This window comes from Melanaphis sacchari, unplaced genomic scaffold, assembly GCF_002803265.2.
Source record: "Melanaphis sacchari strain LSU unplaced genomic scaffold, SCAv2.0 Contig1_pilon_pilon, whole genome shotgun sequence".
NCBI classification, from domain to species: domain Eukaryota; kingdom Metazoa; phylum Arthropoda; class Insecta; order Hemiptera; family Aphididae; genus Melanaphis; species Melanaphis sacchari.
The window spans coordinates 4,068,897-4,082,028 of record NW_020270976.1 but is presented as its reverse complement, the minus strand read 5'-3'; the positions used below and the strand labels follow the sequence as shown (position 1 = coordinate 4,082,028).

Below are 13,132 nucleotides of genomic sequence, written 5' to 3'. Positions count from 1 at the left end.
TTATAATAATATCATTATTTAATTGAAGTACGTATATGCACATCGCTCACATATAAATTATAACCTATACCAACAGTGGCCCAGTACACACGATGGACGAATTATCGGTAGCTCGTGCACCGTGAATCCACAGAGCCGCGCGCGCGATACAAGTCTTTAATATAAGAGTCGATTATACACACGCACACGGACATACCTAATGTATAATATGCGTTACTTGGAGAATTAATAATAATAATATAATATTATCATCATCGTCGTTGTCGGCCGCCACTGATTTCGTGTCGTTTTCGTCTTGCAGCAGGTAAGGGCTAATTAAGGCGTGTGTTACCGGCTAATTTTTTTTCTTTTTTCAAACTGAAGTAATAAATCTTTTATTTCAATCGTCCACTTGAACTTTTTTCAACATAATTTATCTACGAAGGGCGCCCGTATAATGCATAATAATGTAGGCGAGAAATTTATGATCGGTGTCGTTACTGTTATTATTATTTCGACTATTATTGGAGTCGTGACCGAATTTCGAATTAAGATTGAACATACAATTTCTTCGGGCTTGCCATGAGAGATTAGAGTGTGGTGAAAAGGAGGAGACCGATTTTAACAACTTCCCATCGATTCAAATGTATTGGTCGGACACATAATCGTTTGGCAGTGTGGGTAATCAATATCAAACATAATATATATAATATACTTATCGAGAACCTATAACCTAACCGATACAAAAATCGTAGTCACAATAAAACGGTAGAAATCTCTTCCGTATTGTTTTTAAAACACGAATTTCCAATAAATATTATTGATTTTCTATAATAAAACTGCAGCGATGTCGGTACTCTGCATATAAATATAAGCATGTTTTTATATAGTTAATGCGTTAGTTTTACGGCATTTGTATTATATTGATAAAATATAATATAATATATTTTAATTCGAATAATTCGATCTAGCGTAAATAATTTGCCTCTGTATTGCAATAGGTACTATAGTTAGTCTGACCATCGCATGGCGTTTAGTCACTGTCAAAGCGATATTATTATTATTATTATTGATCTACATCAGAGCGTGTGTTCGTGTATGCTTGTGTATATGTGAATGTTAGAGCACGCGAGCCGTGGGATTTGCATTTTTATCGTCCGATCGACGAAGTAAACAATGACATCAGCGATAATAATAAACAGATCGATCAAACGGTTTTCTATGTGTACTTATAAAACCTACCTATATAATATATATATATCATATTGCGCCCGCGCGTTTTGCATCATCTGATCGATGGAATCTCACAGAGCTTACCTATATAGTATTTTAATATACAATTTGGCGGACGTCAATGAACAAGAACAAACTATCCTTTTGCAATATTCTATCGATACATAGGAACTCAGGAAAAGATAACGTATTTTTATCGTACCTAATCGGCAATCATCCCGCAAATAATAATAAATTATTTTCTATAATATATACTGCATTGCAACTATCAGCACGTATTATTAAAAACGTTCGATATTTACGTTAGAGTCCTCGGTACTGTTTGGCGTTTAGTTTTAGTCGGCATAATGTTTAAAATAACAGTATATAATAATAATAATAATCATTATTATTATTATCTTTGGACGGTCTCCAACAAATAAAGGACTTTGCTGCGGACATATATAAGGTAGATATAGGTACATATTATACAATCTATTATCTATTTACAGGTGTGACGGTACTTAACGAATGACTTGAACGCGCGCGCTGTATACATGTTTAAAGTACCTATATACCGGGTTTATCGGATAAATCGTGCGATTTTGTCCAATGTCAGCATACGCGACGTGGATATTGTAGGTAGTTTACGCGAAACTGTTGTAACGTTATGTTGATCTATCGCGAGTATATCTATAATACTACGGATTAACACATGGAAATCTTTGACCGAATGACTATTATAATATGAATATTGTTTGCGTCTATAGTTTGGCATAAAACACATCGCATGATGATTAATATATTATGTCGTACATAATTTATCATTTATAATATATACACATACGTTCGCGATATATGCATACGGGAAAAATGCATTTATGCACATTATCTATATACCTATATATAGGTACAATTGATACATACGACACGCGTTTGAACTTTATCTTCTGACCAAATCTTATACATTATAACTTTTTATATGAATGTAAACATTGGGGTAAAATATATTGTTTTTTCTTGGAAATTCTTGAAGTTTTTAATATTTTTTACTGATCGTTATAAAATATTTGCAATAATTTATAGAAAAAATGCCATTTAAAAATAAGATTGATCTATACTTATGCATTATTAATTTTATTGGAAATTTGTTATCATCACGTTATGTGGTACATAAAATCTATCTAATTAAAATTGAAGATACAGTAGACGCAATATTGCATAGCAAAGCAAAATTTCGGCGTATTTTTTATTGCTATTTTCTGGATATTATAAGTTTGATTGTGGTTTTAAATGGTTATTATATTACCCCAGTATTTCGATAAGATAATAACACTTCTATGTACAGAGATATCATTAATTAGGGAGATCGATACAATTGTCGGGACTTACGAGAGCAATACTAACCTAAATGCCAACACATGGAAAAAAGAAATTACGATAATACTACGCTTACATGCATCAGATAAATAGACTCAGAAATATAAAAAAATATATAATAATATAGGTACAGCTTTTGTCAATCCTACCTCCATAAAATTGTTCATGTCATACTGGCACACCGCCAGCTTCGTTGCTGCGTGCGACACTTTTTACGCACTTTATGCGAAACCGAAAAACCCACGACGGGATTACAACGTATCGCGTCAGCTAAACGTGGCGCTCGCGCAAACGCCACGGCGCTCACCAATGCGACCGATCCGCGCACTTTTCACACAATACCGTACACCGGTCGGTGGCGAGACGATTATTTGGACACTTTTTACCAATAAAATATATTATATAGCGCGCGCAAGACGGTTTTGCGAACACGGGACCGGTGGTTATGTATCACCACAACGATAGAGATGATGAATTAACAACGATTTACCTATCGAAAAGAAACGGCAGACGGAAGAAATCGAGATCGCGACCAAACGACAACCCTCGAACGAAACGTGAGCGAAATATTATAATAATATCAATAACAACAATTATTTTAGATCGCAATGACACACAACAACGATATATAATATATAGGTACGTTAATAATAATACTATGTTATTATATTAGACGCGAAAACGACGGAAGCGACAGGGTATTTACGATATTATATTTTCAGGTGTCAAGCGCGAGTATGCTCGTATCCGGCGGGCCGCGTGACGACTGCCGGTGTGTAATGCAGTGCGTGCGTCCTAGCTACCTAAACGGGAGCGCGGCGGCGGCGTGGTCGATGCGCGCGGAATAACCGTTGTTGCTGGGCAGGCCTCGGTCGCGTTGGTGGGGCCTAGGGTCCACCTAGCGCGTATCCGGGGTCCCACCTTCCGGGCCCGGCAAAAATTCAACCGCGCACGCGCGCCGTATATAACTTTATTATTAAGATTATTATTGTTGTTGTTCATTATTTTATTATTGACGTGACAAAAAGTTTGACAGTGTATTATAATAATTATTCTTATGTTTTGTCAATACTATAGGGTTAAAAATTTCGATTCGCACTAAAAATAGTCAAAACACGTGTATAAATACAGCTAAAAAGGCAACTTATATTATAGAATATAGCCAAGAAAAATTGTTCATCTAAATTAATTTTTAAATTAACAAAATCACAGAAATATTGGTCTTAAAATAAATCACGTGAAATTTGCTTAAAAAAACAATTTATTTATTAAATTAATAAAACTTCTAAGAAATTCTTTTAAAATTAAAAAATATATATCTCGTAAAAACTGCTCTAAAACTAAGAAATAAATATTATTTTTATTGGGATTATAATTAACTAAAAAATCTCAAAGTAAAACGTGTATGTATTACTTTACGTACCTATTATTACTACGTGTTATATGTATATGTAATTGAAATCTACTTTTTACGAACTTATAAAAATTGAAAAATAGTCATTGTAATATCTGATAATATTATAATAACGTATAAAGGAACAATGTCCAAAACTTAGATTTATTATTTATTTTATTTTATTTCATAAAAGTCAGTAATTAGCTATTATTCATTCAATTACAATGCGTTAATATTTATTAATTTTTTTTAAAGCATTTATTTTTAAATTGAAAAAAATATACATTAATATAATGTTATAGGTATTACGATAGCCACATAAATGTAGTATTAAAAATTAAGTAATCAAAATTTAATACTGATTCAGAGTCAAATAATATAGCATATTAATAAATTATACTATATTTGTATACACATGATATTTTAATATACAGGAATATGATATCAAATACGTAAATACTTGAATGGTCTAGATTGTTTTTAAATTTTACAGCATAATATTTGAAAGTGAGGGATTATAATATCATAAAAATTAGAATGACAGTGGTCATCGCAGGTAACTTGATTTTATTCATTGAACAAAAAAAAAAAATCGTATTTGTGTTATATTGAACTTATGTCTCGATAGCTTTTGAAGTAGGATTATTTTTTAAATAAGTTTTAAATAAGATATCTGACATTCTATTTACTTTAGATTTCGACGTGATTTTTTTTTTCGAATCCAGTATAATAATAATATTTATGTTATTCTTAGTATTTTCACAATTGATTGAATTGTAATGTGACGCCTTTTAATAGAAAATAACAATATAAAACAGGTTTTTAATGTCAGTCCAAAAACATTGCAACATTGGTTAACATTATACCAACGTCAGCATCTCGTTAAAAGTCGGTTTTTTTTTATATTATCGCCTCGCTGTAATTTTATATATTATATAAGTAAATTGAAAAAAGTATTCATTTTCAACGACTATCGGCATCATATATAATAATATTATTTGTAAAAAAAGACGAATAGGTATTAGGTACCCATTTATATTTTACCATTTTTCAATGGAAAATCAATACAATTTAAATAACTTAATTATTGTACACGACAACACCACACGTAACAAATGTAAATTACAAATTTGTAGTTCAAAAAATGCAAGATTTTTACCTACAGAATAACTTTAATTACATAGTATATGTGTCAACCTATTAAATACCTCAATTTGTAAACAAATTAAATAAAATTACTATAAATTAAAAAATGTATATCATTAACTTAATGAAAACTCAATGAAAATAAAAATAAATCAATAAATCAAAGAAATTTTATTGAATAGATATTATTTACACATTCTTTCGTAAAATGGGCTTTCTATGAAAACAAATTTAAAATCTAGGTAGGTACCTATGTTATGTTGAAAACATGATTTACCAACAATAATAAAATGTGTTTAATGTTGTACTAAATATAGGTACACCCGTTTTTCTGTACATTAATAACCTATACATTATTTATATATATATCTAGCAATATATAAATATACCATTAATCAGCAATTTAGCTTTATTTCTATAACGAATTTGAAGAGTGCCATATTATATACCTTAAGTGGTTATTTTAGTTTCATGAATTAGCACTAAATTGTAAATTAAAGTAGACATTTGGGTGGTGTTAAAAGGAGTAACGGTAGATCGACGACTACCGTAAATTAAATTACCGTTAAAAAAAAAAATAATACAATTTTTGTTTATCGTAAATTCGTAACATAACTAATATTCTTGAGTTAAGTCTGGTTATCTATACCTCCAACTATTTTTTAAAATAATATTATTTTCTTTATCTTACTATGGATAAAAATAAGTTCAATGTAGGTTTGATATAAATTACAAACACTTCACTTAAACAAATAGAATAACTCTTTATATGTGCTATAGATGCATTATTTACATGCATACAATTTTATTATATTCATTAAACTATTAAAGGAATAAACATGAATTTCAATCGAATTTAAGTATAACAATACAAATTAAAAAGTAATAGAACATTTAATTAAATATAGTATATCTTTATAATTTATATACATATACTATAGGTATTTATTATAATTATTCAAGATTTAAAATAAACATGATCATTTGGTAAGGTGTATCACATTTAAATAAATTCATAATTTTTTATGCATCACTGCAACATATTTTTAATTAAAATTGACATACCTACTATTTAAACATTTAATTTACTTTAAATGGTATATATAACTATGGAATGTTTTATTAAAATAAGGTTGTGCATAATGTTATCACAAACTACAAAGTCGTATTAAACTATTAAATGCGGGCTATATATAAATTAAATATAAGTATAAAATCATAACATTATACTTGTTAATTTGATTTCTAAGAATTCGATTCAAAATGTGATTATGTAAATGATCAAATATTTTGGACCGAAACAGCTTTTTTGAAATTAAAAATTAAAATCATAATATATTTTCACATATTCATAATTAGCTTAGGTTATATATTATTTTAGAATGTTCTAGTACAGGAAAATTGTAGTTTGCAGTGGTGAACGCGGGCGGTAACGTGATACAATTTATAATAGTTGCTTTAATATTATAGTTACCTCGTTAGAAAAGGTTAACATATTCATGAATTCACTATTTGTAAATATTCAAACCGTTGAGCGGGTTAACCGCACGTATTATTGCTCAATGTTAATCATTTATTATGTTTATGTATCATATTATTATGGTAAGTTAATAATAATGAGAATAATTGTAATGACTTTTATTTTAATAATTAATTTATACGCGCATTTAATTAGATCTCACGTAATGTGAGATATATAATAAGAAACATTTAATATTATAGCGAGTGTAATATTATTATATAATAGATATCATTACTACTTATAGTTATATAATACATTTTTTAAAATTTATCAATTAATTTAGCATTGTAGTTAGTACTGTTTATCTTATAATATTATACTTAAACTAATATAGTAAAAATTATTGAAAATGTGATAAATGTAAATTCCTATTTACATGTGATTAATCCTAGGCATTTTTATACTCTAAAATTTCACCGACAGATTTTGACTAACAATACAAGTCACAAAATTATAACTGTTATCAACTTTCTGATTGTTACAATTAGATTGGGTTTTTTTTTTTTATAACTCATTCCAGAGAACGAATGTGATTATTATCGCCGTTTTATCGTCATATTCTGACTGAAAATAATATAATAATCGCTTTATAGTTACGCGTGATAAAATATTTATACACTAGATCATATTTTTATTTATTTTTTTGTTGTCGAATGAATCAATTGCAATATACCGATTATAAAGATTATATAAATAAAAGAAAACGCGACCTTTTTTATATTTTTCGTCGTGCTTTTTCCACTATCCACGAACAAAAAAATAATATTTATGTGCCTACGAAGGAAAGAAAAATACATTGATGTAGGTGCTTGCCTATATACCTATACTGCAGCCATCGAGATCGCCGCCGTTGCGGGGTTAAACGTGAAGAATTTTCGATAAGAATCATAATATAATAATAATAATATATGGACGTGCGTTATAACTTATAATATTCACTACACGCCGACAGACGGTGTTGTGTTGTGCATGATAGCTGCAGCGGTGTTTTTCTTTATTATTTTTTCTATTGTAAAAATGGTGCGCCGCCGCCGTCGTTGGTCAACGCCTTTGGTCTATTGTCATTACATACATTATATTATTATCATTATTATTCGGCGTTTTTCGTCGTCGGATCATTATACTCTCTTGCGGGTTCGCGTCGTTGTCGTCTCGTCGTCGCTACCGCCGTGTGCGTATCAAATGGCGCCCGATGTTAATTAGCGGATTAAAGAAACGGTAGCAGCTATCCTGTGGTTCAAAAACAATGACGCTCTACACGTTGGTAATAACGCGGGCCAAAACGTACGGAAAAAAGCTGACTGCGCGTGCCGGAGGTGGTAAAAATTCGATTTGGACGGCGGACGAGCGATCGAGATAAAAAATAAAATAAAATATAAAATAAAAAAACAAAACAAAACAAACACCGCCACCGTCGCCACGGTCGAGATAGACGTCTATTCAACGGCGGCAGTAGTGGCGGCGGCGACGGTGGCCGTGGCGGCTCGACGAATAATGACGACGACGACGCGAGCGGTAATACAATAGCCCGAGACGCGCTGCGGAGATCGCGCGGGCTCCTGTGCGACGAAAATCAATTGAAACAATGGTCGTATAGGAAACGTATTATGTATATGATAATCATAATAATAGTAATAATAATAATAATAATAATAATAATAGTTATAATAATAATAAATAACAATAATGCGCTCGTCAGTGTGCGTGTGTATTGTGAGGGCGGCTGTGTGAAAATATTATTACTGATCGATAAAATAATTTATAGATTGGTAGCGACAAAAAATCAGTATAATATTATGTTGAGAGCAGATAAAGTAACGCGAAAGTTACTCATTACTCTAACGATACTACGTAGGTACCTACTACATTATAATAGGTACCTAACCTACAAATTATCTTAATAAGTCATATTTTGATTTAAAAGTTTTAAACTCCTATATACATTTAATCATGTATAATATATTGCGTAGTCACTAGTCGTTGAAAGAGAATATAATTTTTTTGTAAATATACATATTATATTATACTTTACAAATTATATTTTCGAAAAACCAAATATTTTTAAATGCACGATGTCTTAAAAATCGTTTAAAATATTTTTTTAAACCAATGATACATATTTATATAGATATAAATCTAACGCATAAATTATAATACTCATAATTTTGTATTAAATTTTCTAAAATAATAACTGTAACGCATTGCTTTATATTTATATGTCGTAGACAGAATACCTCTACAATTTGTGTTCAACAAGTGACTTAAATAGGTTACCTTTTAAAGTGACTATTAGTACCCAACACTGAATTTATACTGTATGCTTACATCTAAGCGCAATTTACTAACAGCTAGAATGTCAAATTCCCAATGACTACAATATCATCGTATTGTTTTAACACTGACATATTACAACTACCTCGGTCAATTCAGCCAGATCGGTGGGGCAAAGAAGAAAAATTCCTTAATCGGAAAACCACTTCTCCTCCTCAAGTGCACGTATTATCAATATAACATCGTTATTGCCCACCATGAATCTCAAAGATGAGTATTAACGATTTTCTTCAAGCCATGTCATATTATATTACGAAGAACTTATATTATTATATATTTATAGGTACTTGCATTTTCTTAAACAAGATATTTTGATCAAGCAAAGTCCAATCGATTTTGTCATAATAATATTATTGGAAACGGTATTTTTAATTTTTTTTTTTTGTCTACATAGGAATGAATTAATTAATTTTTCTTTTTGGACCAAAGTACTAGTAAGAAAATTAATCGCGTATAAGTATAGTATAGTGACGATTCCTTTTGACGCGATGAATATATTTCAATGGAAAGTCAGTTCGTTCCGATTCACTATTGTTATCTGATTGAATTTAATTAAAAAACGTAATCTTAAACTTTATTGTTATACTACCATTTATACTACCTGTCCGACTTACGCGCACGCATTATTAACACCGAACTACGAGTATAACCACGATGAATAAATAATATAATGTAGTATTCATTATGCCTGTAGTATTATTAAAATAGGTATAACAGAAAACTTGAAAATCATAAACAGGTCTGCAGCCTAATATGCTGTTTAATCGAAATTCGTATTTTAATTAAAAACATTTTACTTAAACGATTTCCGGGGTGGTATAGAGTGCGTGACTCGCGTTTACTTTTATATCGCAGTATTATACTGTAACATTGCAGCACCATGTAAAAAATTGAACGCAGAAGTAACGCAAAATACAACAATAGTATACCAGCTATACCTATAGTAGTGGATTTGAATACTGTTATCGATGGCGCATACCTATAGTATATTGTAAGTGAGGATATAATATTATAATCAAACATAGACGTACGCATGGTGTTAAAGAAGATTAAAGTCACGCGGGAGTGTAGTTATAGACGGAACTCGCGGTTTTTTTGGAAGCAATTCCGAACGCAATCGATTCGCCGATTCGGGCCGGTGGAGAAAGGTCAACAAATTCGTTGATCATCAACGGTTATCGATCTCCGGCTAGCCCGAAAATCGTCGTCGCGCGCCTATACAGATGACGTGATGCGTACGGCTTTGTCGGCTGGACGCGGGTACGGTGGGCGGGTTATTTTTCGAGCCGGTTATAAAACTTATATATACCTATTACATATACATGTGTACAGTGTGCGTATATATAATACGCGTACGTAGGTACACTCGCGCACATAGATTTACACACTTATACATAAATATACACACTCGCACGCGCTCGTGCACACATATTATAATGTATACACATATATCTGTTTATGTATATATATATTGTAAATAGTAAAACTCGCGTATGTGAGTGTACGTTTGAGAGTATATGTGTTTGTGTGCGTACAGAGTGGTCTGGAATGTTGTCCTAAGGCGAACCCAGAGGCCAGGCCCCCGAAGCGTAAGCGTATATATACATTTATATACATATATACATAAATATATATGCAGGTGTATACAGGTGGTATCTTCGAACGGGGTCACCGAAGTCAGGATTCAGCGGTGAGAGAGAGAGAGAGAGAGAGAAAGAGAGAAAAAGAGTATGGTAAGAAAAACGAAAAGAAAAAATACGCGTTTGCCGGTAGTCCATTTTGAGAGAAATCGACGAAAAAAAGCAACGTTTATTATAAGATGTTGACGCGCGCGTTAAATGTGGATTACATTTTAATATTTAAGCAAAAATCTGGTTCACATTCCTCGAATAAACCGGTATTTAATGAATCTGAATAATAATAATTGCGGACAACGGAGGCAATCTTAGCGAGTGGCGGTGGCTCTTGTATATTTATATTATTATCATAAATTTTTTTTTAAATATTAATCTACATTTTAATACTAAGTCGGGTGTAAGATTTAGATCGATTAACTATAATATATTGACTGTGTTAAACAAACGGTTCACCACACACGATATGAGTAGAAAATAAGAAAGTCTACAGGACTACAAAAAGGGATCGTTTTGATAAATAAAATATTAATTAGAATCTATCTATGCATACAGCTTTATTATGACCACTAAGCGAGTTTTTGCGATGCATTATAATTTATATCATTATAGTATGTGCATAATACATTATGTATACAGCGAGTTGAACAAATTTGGATCGTGATTAAGAATAGAATTAAATTAAAAAATGTATATTCACGCGAATCGATAGTGTTTATTTTAAACAAACAAATGCTGCTGATTTTAGAACAGATAATATTGAATAAATTATTAAAAACAGTAATACTTTCCTATACACATACAAAGGCTGTACAATACAAAAACACCGGAAGAACGGTATTTGAAAAATACTCATTATAAGAATCAGTGACGCCTTTTGAAATTATAAATATAAATAAAACGATTATAATATATAATTATGAGTGATTACGTGAACTTTATATAATGGTTAACATCTAGAGCGATTGTGCATTAAGGCTTCAAGACTTGAAGTTGTATTTAATGAAATGTACAAGATTGTTTAAAAAAGTTAACTTCAATGTGAATAACTATCGATTTTGAGTCATTAATAATTTGGACGAAAATGTTCAAATAATAATTATTATACTCCTCTAAAGCTATATCAATTGCATAATACTACGTCTGTTTTAAAATAAACACGAGTAATATTAATTTTTTTAAAGTTCAATATTATAATACGATTTTTGCTCATTATTGATATATATTATATCAATAACGGATTCACAATACTTTATTACTTTTGAAAATGTGTTGTAAAATATAGAACTATAAAATGCAACACGTAATAATATACTAAATCAAATGTGAGTAAAATAAAGATACTGTTACATGAAATAATAAAAAATTCTTCGTAGTTTGAAAATAGGTATGTATATGAATAAGTGCATGTTAATATGTCGTAAGATGCCGAGATAGCATTTTTTTTATCGTAAGCTTGTCAGGTTAATATAATAATTAAAAATCATCTAGAGAAGTGTAAAATACACATGAAAATATTTTCTCCTTTTATTGATAGTTATTATTATTTACTATAATTGTAGGTATGATGTATCCTATTAATGTGCCAATTATGAAACTGAACAGCCACCAAATTGTTCTTGTTTTTTTAATGGGTTTTGTTAACTTATGGGACGATATCGAAACACTTCAATTATATTATATGATAAATACTTATAACAACCTAATAGTTAATATAGCTACAGTACTTATACGGTTATACTCATTTAATAATTCCATGCACATAAGTTCACGCTGATAATGTTAAACCAATGTATACAGAACCAGTAGGTACAGATTGTAATGCAAGAACAAGCAGCAGGCAGCGAAACAAGGAGCCATTATTGTACTACTGAGGTAACAATTGGTTAATGTGGTCGTTTTTCACATTCTTTGGATTCTATCGTGTGCTTTCGGATTTCCATGTCGTTCTCGTCATTCGAGACAGACGCCAAAGATTCCGCTCTGCCATTTTCCCCTAATCGAAAAATACAAAACCCAAAAAAAAAAGAAGCTGCTTACAGGCCAGGCAGTTTTCAAAGAGAGCCGAAAATAGGACAGTCGAATAGATGGAAAAAAAACAACAAATGTCGACAAAAATTGTGTGATTTCGAATTCCACGGTACATAGTCAGTGTTCTCAGAATTTCGATTTACGAGACACCAAGTTAGCAGTTTACCGTTTTACCGTTAACAGCATCGAACGATAAGGCGAAATCATCATCGTTGGTTGACGTTTTCTTTTCGAACGACGCATAAAGTCAAAGTCGCGTGCACCATTCGTACTTATAGTATTTTACGCCTATATATATAGATTTACGTGTTTCATTTTAGATTTTCCGCCAATTGCTACAACTAGCGCGCGCGCGCATCAGCGCTTTCTAAATTCCAGATATTCACTCCCACAGTTCACTCGGAATGCGTATATACATATGTATAGTTGTCCCATTGCCATATATATATAAATATGTGTGTGTGTGTGTATGTGTAATATAGTATATTATGGTACTTGACG

At 31.0% G+C, this 13,132-nt stretch overlaps 1 protein-coding gene across 4 annotated transcripts in view; it reads right to left on the bottom strand.

The window, feature by feature from the left end:
• Positions 1-13,132, bottom strand: part of LOC112593056 (transcription factor AP-2-epsilon) — a 172,918-nt gene that overhangs the window by 51,310 nt on the left and 108,476 nt on the right. The window contains exon 1 of one of the 4 annotated variants that reach the window (XM_025337291.1): positions 2,721-3,337. The exons of the other annotated variants lie outside the window; for them this stretch is intronic. Coding sequence (XP_025193076.1) covers positions 2,721-2,738 — 18 coding nt within the window. The 5' untranslated portion in view covers positions 2,739-3,337. Of the gene's footprint in view, positions 1-2,720; positions 3,338-13,132 lie in introns of those variants that run through there. 4 annotated transcript variants of the gene reach the window in all.